Source organism: Brassica napus, chromosome C7 (assembly GCF_020379485.1).
Source record: "Brassica napus cultivar Da-Ae chromosome C7, Da-Ae, whole genome shotgun sequence".
NCBI classification, from domain to species: Eukaryota; Viridiplantae; Streptophyta; class Magnoliopsida; order Brassicales; family Brassicaceae; genus Brassica; species Brassica napus.
In genome coordinates, this window is record NC_063450.1 from 42952632 (window position 1) to 42966147 (window position 13516).

General features: G+C 34.5%; 3 protein-coding genes across 4 annotated transcripts; 1 reads left to right on the forward strand and 2 right to left on the reverse strand.

The window, feature by feature from the left end:
• Nucleotides 1-318: 318 nt before the first annotated feature.
• On the forward strand, nt 319-6742 carry LOC106352179 (probable germin-like protein subfamily 2 member 5). The gene is made up of 2 exons (XM_013791848.3): nt 319-4695; nt 5405-6742. Exons 1-2 carry the CDS (start codon nt 4581-4583, stop codon nt 5944-5946), a joined length of 657 nt encoding a protein of 218 aa, XP_013647302.1. The 5' UTR covers nt 319-4580; the 3' UTR covers nt 5947-6742.
• Nucleotides 6743-6784: 42 nt separating this feature from the next.
• LOC106348723 (zinc finger CCCH domain-containing protein 64) lies at nt 6785-11311 on the reverse strand. 2 transcript variants are annotated; one of them, XR_007325810.1, is made up of 6 exons: nt 11014-11311; nt 10661-10933; nt 10449-10575; nt 10241-10360; nt 9249-10146; nt 6785-7113 (listed from the first exon to the last, which is right to left on the reverse strand). XR_007325810.1 is itself a non-coding variant. In XM_013788522.3 (5 exons), exons 2-5 carry the CDS (start codon nt 10725-10727, stop codon nt 10104-10106), a joined length of 357 nt encoding a protein of 118 aa, XP_013643976.1. In that variant the 5' UTR covers nt 10728-10933; nt 11014-11311; the 3' UTR covers nt 9069-10103. The 2 variants fall into 2 exon arrangements, 1 of the variants encoding a protein (XP_013643976.1); XM_013788522.3 differs by lacking the exon at nt 6785-7113 and having other exon boundaries at nt 9069-10146.
• A 426-nt stretch (nt 11312-11737) lies between these two features.
• On the reverse strand, nt 11738-13190 carry LOC111208257 (nuclear localization sequence-binding protein-like). The gene has a single exon (XM_022707207.2). The coding sequence runs from the start codon at nt 12980-12982 to the stop codon at nt 12575-12577; it is 408 nt and encodes a 135-aa protein (XP_022562928.1). The 5' UTR covers nt 12983-13190; the 3' UTR covers nt 11738-12574.
• Between the last annotated feature and the right edge of the window lie 326 nt (nt 13191-13516).

A 13516-nucleotide genomic window follows, 5' to 3' on the forward strand; every position in this document is an offset into this window, starting at 1 on the left:
GTTTGAAGAGCGACTTGACTTCGACTGAGTCTTTTAATCCCAATCTTTAACTCACTGTAGCTACATACGTATCTCTCTGTACGTATGCGTTACGTGTGTGTGCTGTGCATATAGATATTAATTAATATATGTACATTTTTTTAATTGCAGTTTTTCTTGGTAGCAGTTACTTGGTTGATATTTAACATTCTAGAAAGATACCCCCCTCTTTCTCTCTAATCTCTCTCTAAAGGTTTCGAAGAAAAAAAAAAAGACTTTGGTGGCCGGTGGCTTAAGCCGCCGGTTACCAACCCTTTCTTTTTTTGTTTTTTGATATGTAAAATATCTTCGATCATTAGATCGATTTTACGTTTCCGTTTTAGCGGATCTTTTCTTCGCAAGGCGATTTTGAAGTGTAAAAGTTTCAATCAAATCAGACTTGTTCATCACTCGCTATCTATTTTTGATTTGATTGATTCTGAATAAAGTTTGAAATCTGCTTTTCGCTCTGAGCTCTATTCTTATTCCGGTGATGCTCAGTTCAAATGCCTTTTTCACCGCTCACTCTAACCACTTTCTAAGAGAATTAGTCTTCGCTATTTGATATATCCACTTGTGGTGTTCTGTGAAGCGTCTCTGATTGGAAGTAGGTGGAGTTAGAAGGATTCTCCAAATCGTTGTTGGAGAAGGTTCAGAAGAGTTGGCGTTCTTGTGACGGTCCAGCAAAGAGTCTTTCTACACCTCGATTTAAGCGTCCTCAGATATAAAATCCGGTGCATCAAGGCTTCTCTGTTTGAGTACTGTCGGTTTAGGTGAAAAGCAATCAGGGAGAATTCAAGTTTTAAGGTTAAAGCTTGAGGCAGATCAATCATGACAAAAGCTACGCCGGCGACAAGTACCGGCATCGGTGGTGGCGATAGAAACGACTCCTCAGTCTCCCATCTGTTACGGCGGCGCGTGCAGACACGTCTGCAGAACCTCGAGTGGAATGTGACCTGGAAGGACGCATGTTAGGAAGTCCTTGGAAGGGAGACGCGTGGCCTTTTACGTGTTACACGATTAGGTTTCGAGTCAATATATTAGGCTTGACAACTATATGGGCTTAATTTTAATAGAGTTTGTAATAGTATGGGATTTGGGCTTTTACCTTTCTTGTATCTCTCCCTCTTTGGATTTCTTTCAATGAAAGAAAGGTTGACAAAAAAAAAAAAAAAAGATTTTATCCCCAGTCTTATCAATTTGCAGTTGGCCCTTTATTTTATATAGTACTAATCATTGACATATTATAATTTTGTGCACTTGACAATGAAATTTTAACAGCCACGGTATCTGTCGGCTAGGAATGTCAAACAGGTTGATCCGTCTCGTCCCGTCCAGTACCGCAGCGGGTTCGTCTTCGAGCGGGTTATGGCGGGTCAGGCCCGCGCGGGCTGCGGTCCTCAAAATGGCTGACCAAACCCGTACCGCAAAACATGTAGGCCTTTGCGGATCGATCCGCGGGACATAGAATTACAAACGAACATATGGCTGATGAACGCTTCAAGACATGATTCAGGACGCTTTATCAGTTTCATGAAACGCATCAGTAAGTGAGTTTAGTCGAGGATTGAACTGGATATGGCAAAACCCTTGTTAGTTGAAGATTTTAGTTGGATCAAAACACTAGTTTATTTACTTTTGTTAGACTCCAAACATTTTTAAAATAAACAATACTTTAGTTGTTGAATCCAAATATTATAAATCATAAGTTCATAACAAACTATGGGGTACACCCCGCGCTTCGCACGGAATATTGTTTTATTATTGTTAAGAGCATGATTTTTTTTTGGATAATGTAATTATGTTATCGTTTTTATTTGTTAAGATCATTATTTGATGTTTTTAGTTTGTTATGTAGTAGGTAATAAGTTAATATATTTTTTTTTTAAAATAATGTGTTGTTGTGTGTATAGTACTTGTTAGTAGTCAAATGAGTCTCTAACGTAAACTAATATTGAATTTCAATAACTTTGCATCTACGCATTTGTTGATTCTAAGATTAACGGTTTCATCGTCAAAATTGTATTATATTTTTTTCATATTTTTGAAAATTATAATTTTTAAGATGTTTTTTGCCCTTTCCCCATATTTTAAACTTGAGTTCTCACCGTCTATGTATTTTGTTACATTTCTGGTGTGCGGTGCTTCTCACCATCACCGGAAAAGACTCACATTTTTCTCTTGTTCTTCTTGCCTTCTTCACCTATGAGATTATATGGTATTTGTTGCATATCGGGTTTATGAGTTTTCAGTTGTTCGGTTGCTTCCCACGGCATTGTAGGCTGTTCCAGTCAATATTGATTGCTCCTCTTCTTCCTTAGATTTCAGCTGATGTTAGGAAGTGCATCTCCTTGGTTGGGTCATATTTTATTCGTCTTTGATTTTGTATTCCTCGTCGTTGGCTTACCGTCAATAGTCTCTGCTCGTTTTGGTTTTCAAGATCTAGTTTTTGGTGTTCTGACTTCTATGCTCTCTTTCATAGCGTGAGGACGGCTCCATAGTTTTCTGATTTCGCTTTGTCTCCCTTTCCCTCTTTATTCTTGCATCTCTTTGCATCTTTCATCGCATCTCTGGTGGCTCTCCCTTTCACCATGTTTGCCACTCGAGATTTGGATAATGTTTTCGTTCGTGTATGCTATGTGGGCTTGGAAGGTTATTTCTGGTCTCAAGTTTAGTCTCTGATTTTTTGGTGGTTGTCTTCCATTCTCCCTCTCTCAAGTTGTTTCTTTTCTTTCCATGTTTTCCTTGGTATAGGTGTGCGGAGTTAGTCTCTTGGAGCTTTGGTCTCTTCTATCCAGAGCTTTGTGGTTTTTCAGTTGGATGTCGTCTTGTATGTTCTTGTTTAGTCTGTGAGGTGTTTCTTATTTTTTAGCTACTGGTTGTGATTCCGGTGTTTTAGGCATATATTTTCCTGCTTTTTGGTGGCTTTGGCCTTTCGATTATTATTCTCCCTTTGGCCCGCTTTCTTAGTTTATGTGTTGATTGTCTAGTTTCTTATTCTTAATTTGATTATCTTATGATACTAATAGTGAAATTAATATAATTTGTAAAAGAAATAATAAAAATTAGTAAAAATAATAAAATGATGAAAAGTCTTGCTATTTTTAGGTGTGAATAAATTAAATATTTAAAATATATTTATATTATTTTATTTATTTCTTGAATTTTAGAGACCAATAAGTGTGAGAAGGATTAGATAATACACAGTTAGAAATTGATGGAGAAAATTGCAATAATTTAAAAGAAGAAGAATTTAAATACAAAAAAAAACACGAGGACACATGTCAACAAATCCCCCTTCCACATGTCATAAGAAGGAAAAAAACCAATTTTATATATATAGATGCTTTAGTTTTCTGAATCCAAAATTAAATAAAACCAACACCAAATCAAGGATGCTAATCCCAAAAATAAATAAAAAGAAAACACCAATCACACTTCTTGTTCTTCATCTTTATCACCAACAAACGACAAAAAGATGAAAATTTCTCTTCTTCACCATCAACTTCATCTTCTGCAAATAAGAATAATAGAAGTTAGTTAAAGATATATTGAAACCTAAAACTCCAAAATGTATGATAATGTGAACAAATATATATAGGCAAAACTATGAAGAACCCATGGCGGGAACTAGATCTTCTTTTTCGGTGGAAAGTGAGTTTTTAAACTTTTTATGATGACACGAAGAAGCTCCACCGGTGCAGATTGAAGGCGCTTGGGAGACCAGAAGCATCATCGACCCTGAAACCACCATCACCGGAGCTACATAAATCGAATCACCTTCTCTCTCTCTCTCTCTCTCTCTCTCTCTCAATGTTTTAGGCGAAAGTAGAAATGGGGGCTTAGGGTTGCGGGTCTTCAAAATCCCGCAGGTTAAGCTCATCCCGCTTTCGACCCGTCCCGCGAGGCCCGCAAATTTGCGGGCTTACCAAATGGAGGCCCAATCCCGCCCCGCAGCAAGCTTTTACGGGCTAGGCCCGCGGTCCAGGTCCTTGATTGCCATCACTACTGTCGGCCTTTCTCAAGAATCCGGTTCGATATGGTCCGGACATATATGAATTTTCTGAAAACCGGACCGTGATTCATATGATCTCCCCGGTTTGATTATTAAGGTAGAACGATCAGTTTTGTTAAGAAACGAAATAAATAGTCAACTTTCAGTTACCTTTTTTATATCTTTTGATGCAAGTAATCATTTGAGTTTGGTGTTCTGGAACCTTCATAGTTACCAGGAAGATAAGTTATTTTAGGTGAGTTTCCTCGTACGGTCCTAACTACATAACCTAATAGATGTCAGATTAGATGTCTCTGTTATCCAATAAATAAACCCTGTTAATCACAACCGCCCTAAGTATTAACTAACAATTAAACCCTAAAACCTAATCTTGTCTATATTAAGTCCTAACCCCACCTTTCACAATTTGCCTAATAATAAACCTTAAAACCCTCTTAATATTTTATAAGAAGACGCAGTTTGAAAGCTAGTCTCTTCGTTAATTTATTCTTTAATTTATAAAATCCATCAAGAACAAATTAAGTCTTTTTCAGAAGAAAAAGACATAATGGCGTCTATTGCGACCAGTCTCGTTGTTATTGTTACCATGTTGGTCTCAGCCGTGGCCGTAGCTTCAGAGTCCAACATGCTTCAAGATGTTTGTGTTGCTGATTTGTCCAATGGTACATACTTCAAATAATAGATTGTGTTCTAATCAGTTTTATGTTTCGAAAAGTCTCGTGATAATTACGTTTTAGTATATTTCTTAGAATATAAAACGAGCCATTCTTTTAGTGTTTCATTTTCCACAACATATTATTTAAAAAAATCCTACCAAACATGAAATTATATCATTAAGGCTGTAGCCCATCTTGAATAATTTGGAAATTTCCATCCCATATATTGAATCTTTCGGGCCACCAATTGATTTTCCGACCATCTAACTGACCTGTGATTTTCGTAAGAAGTTACATAGGAATAGAGGATGAGATCTTTAAAGTTGATGCATGGTTAGTTGTTATAGCACATAGTCAAGAGCTTCCTAAAATTTTATCTGGGTTCACTTTAAATGATACATTTGTTTATTATTAGAAATTAGTTTTTTCTCAACGTTTTTGAAATCAATATAGTATATGTATCTTAAGAAGTTAGTTCGTAAGTTGTTACATTTGAGACATTACGAATTCAATAATTGAAGCATAACGTAGGTGTGGAAACATAGGATTGAATCTTCAAACATTCTTTTCCAACAATATAATTTTAATTTCAAAATTATTCATTAAAAAAAAATCTTTTGATTTGGTAAGAGCTTCCTTTTTTTTCAAAAAAAAAGAGAAATTCCATTTTTTAAGTTTTTAACATTTTCAATTTTCCATTTTGTGACAAATGAAGCGGTCAAGGTCAATGGATACACATGCAAGGACTCAACACAAGTAACACCCGAACACTTTTTCTTTCAAGGCTTAGCCACCGCCGCAGCCGCCTCAAACACAAGCACCGGCGCCGTTGTAACCGGAGCCACCGTGGAGAAGCTACCAGGACTCAACACTCTCGGTCTCTCCATGTCCCGCATTGACTACGCACCAAACGGCCTAAACCCACCGCACGTTCACCCACGTGCTTCCGAGATCATCTTTGTCCTAGAGGGTCAGCTCCACGTAGGCTTCGTAACAACCGCAGGAAAACTCGTCGACAAGTACATCAACAAAGGAGATGTTTTCGTTTTCCCCAAAGGACTTCTCCATTTTCAGAAGAACATAGCTAGGTCGGCTCCTGCTTCTGTAATAGCGGCTTTTGATAGCCAGTTGCCTGGAACACAGTCACTAGTGTCCTCTCTTTTTGGAGCTCTCCCTGATGACATTCTCGTTAAGTCATTCCAGTTCAAACCCAAACAAGTTAAGAGGATCAAGTCCAGATACCAACCCAAGAAATGAAAAAACAATACATTTTTCTTTTCTTTTTTTATTCTTGGTGATAATGTAATAAAAATCTTTTTATACGAACATGACCAATTCATTAGTCTCGGGAAGCCATTTAAGCTTCAGCTTTGTAGTCTTCACAGACCCTTGGAGATTAAGAACACCAGATAACAAGTAAATTAAGAACTCTGTTTGATCTTATTGAAACTCAACGTTTACAGAAACTCAAAGATTTAAAAAAAAAAGATAAATAGAAGATGATGCTAAACAAGTAACCATCTCATAGATTCAACATATTCAGCATAAGGAAACTAGAAAGAAGCATCCTTATTATTTAAAGGACAGTTATCAAGTCTTGTGCAAAGACGCTGTTTCCCTCAGAGTCTCTGCTTTCCCTTTAACGACCCTTTGAATCATGTTGTTTCTTGCCGCCAAAGCTTTCCTTACTCTTCATATTCTCTGGTCTTCCTACTTAGAGCCTGACTATTTTCCCGCTACCACCCGCGAACGCAGCTTTTACGGTTAGCGGTTGACAGCGTTTCAAAACAATCATACAAACCGCTACAAATCGCTTCAAACCGCTCCAAACCTCTTAAAATCAAAAACTGCTTTCAGCTAGCGTTTGCAGTTGCGGGTGGTTGCGGGCGGATAAATTTTTTTTTTTTTTAAATATATAAATACAAAAATAAAAATATTCAATAAAAATTTAAAATTGGAATTATAAAAATACTAAAATATATCTATTATATTTTAATTACTATTATAAAATTTTAAAAAATTTAAAACTATAACTTTCTAAATATAAATTTCATATTTATTATAATATTATGATTTTTGATATTTTATAATTAAATAAAATATAAATATTGTTAATTTATTATTTAACCGCTGATGTATGTGGTAGTTAACCAGTCGTAAGTATCCCGCAAACACACCAATTTCTAACCGCATAATCAGTCGTACAAATCTCTTAAAACCGCTAGAAACCGCAACCACCCGCATCCGTAAACTCTCACAACCGCAACTGCAACCGCTGCGTTTGAACCAGTCTGACCCTTAGATAAATCCTCTGGAACGTATCATATCGCTCGGCAAAATACTTGTTCAGCGCTCCATTGAAATACTTGTTCAGCACTTTAGCCTCAGCGTGTCCCATGTATAACCGCTTGGCTCTGGATCAAACTGTAAATAATAGAATGTCGTGAGAAAAAAAAATAGAATAAATATAAGACTATACTAGAGAGTGACCCACCTTCGGAGGGCGGATATATTATTTGTGTTGTATATATTATTTAAAATTAAATTTATATATTTGTTTCTTTCCTTGTAATATATATGTATTTTTTGTAATCATACTTGTGTTTTTATCAACAAACGTATTTGCGTAATTTAAAAAAATGATTAGTAAAGTATTTGTATAATTGTATTGAATTTATTATATTGTTAAATTATACATTTGTGCCATAGCCTTTAACACATTAATATGGTACTTTATTTTCAAACTGTTATTTTGTTAAAAAATAACAAAATATTGTTATAGTTTTGTTTGGTAAAAAAATAGTAATTAAATAGATGGATTAAATCAATAAAATAAAAATAAAAATTAAACATGATTTAATTTCGTATATAATTATAATTACATTATTATTACACTTAATAATTTGTATACCAATTATAAATGAATTATGTAAATCAAAGTCCATGGCTCAATTTTAATGGGTTTTGTAAATTAAATGTTTATGGCCCAAATATATTGATGCAGTTAGGTGAGAACTGATGTGGTGGTTATTAGGTTAACTGATGGGGTGGTTATCGTATAAAGTTTGTATTTTTCTTATAGACATTTATCATATCAAAAGGTAGGTATCATGGAAAATATTTGTTGGAGTCAACTAACATCAATAGGCCACACTTGTGTTTTAATAGAATAGATATATATTTTTTGACCAAAAATAAAAATTCCCTATATATTAATTGAGAAACATTTAAAAAGATGTAACTTCGATTTTGTAATAATTAAAAAAAACTCCTTGCTTATGTGTCAATCAATTAGGTAGTTAATTAGTTCTAAGTGTCATCCACACATTGAAATTGAAAAACATGTTGGTCCAATTCGATTTTCATATGATATTAACTAAATCAAGGTGGTTATTTATTATATATTATTTCTTTAAATAAAACCTACAGAATTACCTAATGTGATTATGATATGTATAGTAATTAATGATTTTAAATAATGAAGATTTGCTAATAATATGTATGCTTTCTATAATTTTTGTTTAATTCTTTACTATTAAAATAAATTACACAATTACATTGATCATATATAAAAATTTTAGATTTTTTGCATATGTTGTATTTTGAATTTTTCTAAACGAGTATAAATTATTAAAACTATTAAAAGTCTCACATAAAATTTTGTGATCAATGTTTAATTTTTTTTCTATAATAAAATACAATGATAATAAAATTATATAAATAAATAATTTTATTTTAATAGGTGTTTATGTTAATATACATACTTCATATCGTTTAAATTTAATTATATATCATATACGATAGATAAGATTGATTGTTTTGATTTATTTATTCTAAAATGATTGCAAATAAACAAGAGCCGATTATTTGATTTACATGTGCAAGCCAATTTAAAAGAAGTATTTATTCTGCACAAGGCGCAAATCTTAACCTAAGTATGTATCTCTTTAATAATTTTGAATCCTAAATATTTTCTAAATCTCAGACCAAAATAAAACAAAGAAATGAGAATAAACTCAAAAATCAATATTTATATCGAGCAATAAAGAAAACGACACAAAAAAGAGAAAAATATTGAAGAAAGATAGGATTGGCACGTGAACGTAAACTTCTCATAACCATAATTAACTTTTAAATTGCTAAATCATGATATAAAACCGAGCTGACATAGTTTCATTGTAACCAAATAGTAGACATGAGATTCTACGGCCTAAACGTTAGATTTTTATGCGATAAATAATTTTTTGACCTAAAATATTTTTAAAAATGAGATCAGTTCATTAGTAAATAAATTATGTAATTAACAAAAAAAATTTAAAAAATTGTTTAAGAGCCAAATATATTAATTCGATCAATAATATAAATTTTTTTCCATACGATATTTTTTAAATAATTTTCATATAAATTTATCGCATGGCGCAGGTCTTATCCTAGTAAAATAAATATAAGACTATTTATACAACCTTCTCAACCAACTAGATATATCCTAACACTACGTACATCATGTATCTTTAACATATATCTCTTAAATCCTCATCATTATCCAATACAAACCGTACCTTTCTAACTGGTTTCAAAGCTCGTTCTTGATCCTTGGACCTTGGTGGTGCAGCAGCAACAACAACGGGCTTCCCTGATGAGCCCTCTTTCACAGTTGTAGTATATGTTGCCACTTTGTTGAGAGGCTCAGCGTAATCACGCGATATCGAGTTGAACCAACAAAAGGAAAGAGATGTATTTGAGAAACTTGCCAATGAAGTTACTCTTAGAGCATCATCAACCATAAGTTTTCCAAAATAATTTTTTATTTTATTAATATTTAGAAGTAACTAAATTATAATTAAATTTTATTTTTCTGGACCAAATGTAAAGCTAATCTCTCAACTTTTATTCATAGTTTCTCAAACAATAAGCTGTTCTAAATTTTTCTACATTCTCTTTCATATTTTTTGTTTTTTTTATGATTACTTTTTGGGTGAAATACTTTTTTAGAAACCACAAGGTTTTTTCCTTTCTTAGACCATCTCCAACAATAGATATGGTCTTAGAGTTCTAAAACAAATTTTTAATTGAAAATAATCAAATTAAAAAAGTTTAGATACTTGTTTAGTTTTATATCTTCCAATGATAGAACCAATTAAAGGTTCTAAGTTTCAAAAATTTGAAAACTTGTAATAATAGATTACTTGCATCACAACCTAATTAAAGCTAACTACCAAGATACTAGACTCTACCAAGCATTGAGCACTTAAGTAAATTAAAGCTAACTACCAAGAGTGTTAGATGTGACCAATAAGTACCAAGCTCTTGGGACAAGAGTAACTATCAAAGAACACACCTGTTTGTTTTTGTTTCCAACTTGAGCAAGGCCAAGAAAGCGAGTTACATGACTAGAATCAACGTTCAAGTAAGGTTCACGGGCATAGAACACCCCCCATCGAACCTGCAATGGGATAACTGCAACAAAACACACAAACATAAACAATAAATAAGTTCCAAACTTATCAACAACTCCCAGTAACAACAATACAAGAACAAAAAAAACACTTACCGAGGTTTAACTTCCTTCACCAATTCAGAAACATTGGAATCACAACAAGACGAATCAGAAACCTCTGTAGGAATATCAGACTCCGCAGCTCTGTTCGTGACTCCCACAGGCCATTCATTAGTAAATAAACTAATTAAGGACCAACAATTACTAAAAACATGAACATAAAGAAACCAATCCATCCATCAAAAGTTAAAAAAAAGGATATGTCAAAAACAAATCAACAACTCCAGAATCATCAGCAAGAGCACGAAGAGCATCAACATCATCTTGACTGTACTTCCCAAACTGACCATCAGATGACTCCGTACCAGATAAGTAAGAAACAGACAAACCTAAAACACATAACCAAATCATATCAGCAACATTCACAAACAACAAAATTTGATTCTTTAATCAATATCAGAAAAACATTGTTACCAAGAAGAGTGAACTTCCCACTTCCTCTTAACCAAAACAAGATGTGTGCCACCACGAGCCCGTCCATCTTAAACCCTTGATTCTCAGTTTTCTTCGAGGTCGCGGATAGGATTTTGGGGCGGGGACGCCGTAGTCTCCGGTGAAGTAAGTAGGAATCAGGACCTGAGCTCGGCCTTCGACGTAATCCAGAAACTCGTCTAAAAGCTCCAGTGAATCGGGGAAGAATTGGCCGACGCAGATTAGTGCATCGAATGGACCTGCTGATTTGCTGACCTGTGAAAAATTGGGATTTCGATTAAAACCCTAGGGAGATAGAGAATCAGAAGATAGAGAGAGAGAGTATAAGAGTATACCGATTGGACTCGCTTGAAGGAGAATTCGTGGTTTGAAGAAGAAACGCACCTCCGCCGTACATGGCTGCCGGAGAGCTCGTCGGAGGGTTTAAACACGGGCGGGATTCTCTGTAATCCCGGGTTCAACAGAACAAAAGAGAGAGAGAGAGTTTTGGCGAAATCGCTACAGCTTCTCTGCACTCATAGGGGTCAATGTACTTTGGTGATTCCGCCATGAAAAGAGATAGATAGTTTGCTGGGAATTTTTCCGCGAAATGAGAGAGAGAGAACAATTGGGTTTTTTTTTTTTTTGAAAAAAACTTAACCAATCAGACATTGACACATATTAGCTTAGAAGTGGTTCCAAAACCTCCAATTTTAGAACCATATCTACCTAATTTTTTTCTTTCTGATTTAATTTTCATCATTTAATTAGGTAGAACCACGTCATTAATCCTTTTAGATACACCTTTGGAGCTGCTCTTACGCCACTTGGACTCAATTTGCTACTTTACCCACTACAGTCCATAAAAGTATCCACCTTTACATAATTTATCCCAACTTGGGGATTTGCATTGATAAGTAGAATAAAGTCTTCAATTGACAAAAAAAGTCTTGTGATTAGGATCTGATGTACCATCCAAAAGTATGCTCAGGTTATCTGTCTACTAGCATCGTAAATTTGTAGGTACTTACATGAGCAGAACAGTGCTTTTCTTAGCAGTATCACCAACTATATTAATGGTATCCAGCAAAGATGCTTAAGCAAATATATATGCATCAGTCTGTACTCAATTTGGACAATGACAACACTACTTCCTTGGTTATTAGTTATGACTAGTTTTATTTATCACTGTTTCTACACTATTAGGTTACAGTAAACAGATGAAGACAAACAAACTCTGCTCCAATAAACTTTAAAAATGGGGACTACTTGCTAGCTAACGGTACTCATACAGCAAAATCACCTAAAAATGCAATTGCTCAAAAAAACTGCTGCTTCTTGCGAATGGTCATTCTGCTTTGGACACATCCATTGAGCAAAATTGCTGATATGATAACATGTCAAAAAACCTACTCTTCTTTCTTCGATTCACTAAACCAAATACGCAACCATAGTTACCATGCCCTATAACAATCTGCTGAGACATCTGTAAGTCAGAACAACAGGCATCAGCTATATTTTTGCTGCATTGGGCTATAATAAGCCAAGGCTCAGAGCACCTGAACTTCTTCAAATAGAGTTCTTACCGTTTGGCACGACTAGAGAGAAGACAAAAAAACCATCCAAAACTAAATATGGACATATCAAAATTTATCCATTGACCTTTTGATCTCTTACAAAGCTAAAGATAACTCAATTCAACCAAACCGTATCAACCAATCACACACTGCTATACGAATCAGATTCCATACACAATTGCTTTACCATACTGATAAATGATGATCATAGGCATTGATGGATTTAACCAGACGAAGAAAGTTCTATACAGATTGATTGAGCAAAAAAAAAAAAAAAAAAAAAAAAATCTATAACAAGAATCATTCCCCCTTCCCCACGATGAACAAAACTTACACAAAATCACCGATGCGGATTACACTCATTAGAGCAGAAATCATTAGTCTCCAACATAACACGCAGCATCTCATGAGTGAAGCATTCATCGTTAGGATCAGAAACTGGAGAAGAAGGAGAACCCTCCTCCTCCTCCTCCTCCTCTGTTCTCCTCCGACGTCTCCTCAAAGAAAAGCATCCTCCTTTACGCGACCCAGACCTTGAAGACGAAGAAGAAGATGATTGATTTTGTGATTTAGGTCTCTTTCTGAATTTGTCTATAAATCGCTTCCTGGGTTTCGAAATTGAGGGCATTACTAATTGATTCTCGGTCTCAGTTCCATCCTCTCCCTCCTTCTTCTTCCTCCTCCTCTTGTGATCGTTATCGACTCCGTTCTGATCATCCACCGTTATCTCCCCGCGGCTTCCAGGCATTAACCAGACGCCGTTTTGGACCGTAGAGATCGATTTGGTGGTTTGAGGAAGGAAAAGGAGTTTGATTTTTTATTTATTTTTATGCTCCTCCACGGCTTCCACACTTTAGGTTTCTTTTTTTTTTTCAATCAAAAAACCTTCGCTGGCTCTCTGTTTCTAACCACTACTCTCGTGCTTAACGACTTTATTAATTTACTAACTAAGTAATTAGATTCGGTTTTTCTTATTTTCTCTTTTCGATTATAGGCTGCACTACTTATCGAGAGGTAAACAAAATAATTTGATTGTTTTACTTTATCTCTATCCATCAGATTCATATGTAACATATAGATATACTAATATTCTACTATTTATTAATAGTATTCTATTTAATCATATGTATGAAATAATCGTATTATGTGAAAGTGTGAAAATGTTTGAGAAAACAACAAGTAGACAGCTTTGTTTCAACTACTTAGGGAAATTAATTAATGATTTTATAGAAATTCATTTTAATATACTGGTTGGTTGAATGATTTAGGAAAGTGATTCAGC

Excerpts from the sequence above, each read along its gene's own strand:
- LOC106352179 (XM_013791848.3), top strand. The coding sequence starts at position 4,581 with ATGGCGTCTATTGCGACCAGTCTCGTTGTTATTGTTACCATGTTGGTC. Across the intron at positions 4,696-5,404 it reads TGTTGCTGATTTGTCCAATG|CGGTCAAGGTCAATGGATAC; the intron begins GTACATACTTCA and ends TGACAAATGAAG.
- LOC106348723 (XM_013788522.3), bottom strand. The coding sequence starts at position 10,727 with ATGGACGGGCTCGTGGTGGCACACATCTTGTTTTGGTTAAGAGGAAGT. Across the intron at positions 10,361-10,448 it reads GTTGTTGATTTGTTTTTGAC|TAATGAATGGCCTGTGGGAG; the intron begins ATATCCTTTTTT and ends TAGTTTATTTAC. Across the intron at positions 10,147-10,240 it reads GTGAAGGAAGTTAAACCTCG|TTATCCCATTGCAGGTTCGA; the intron begins GTAAGTGTTTTT and ends GTTTTGTTGCAG.
- LOC111208257 (XM_022707207.2), bottom strand. The coding sequence starts at position 12,982 with ATGCCTGGAAGCCGCGGGGAGATAACGGTGGATGATCAGAACGGAGTC.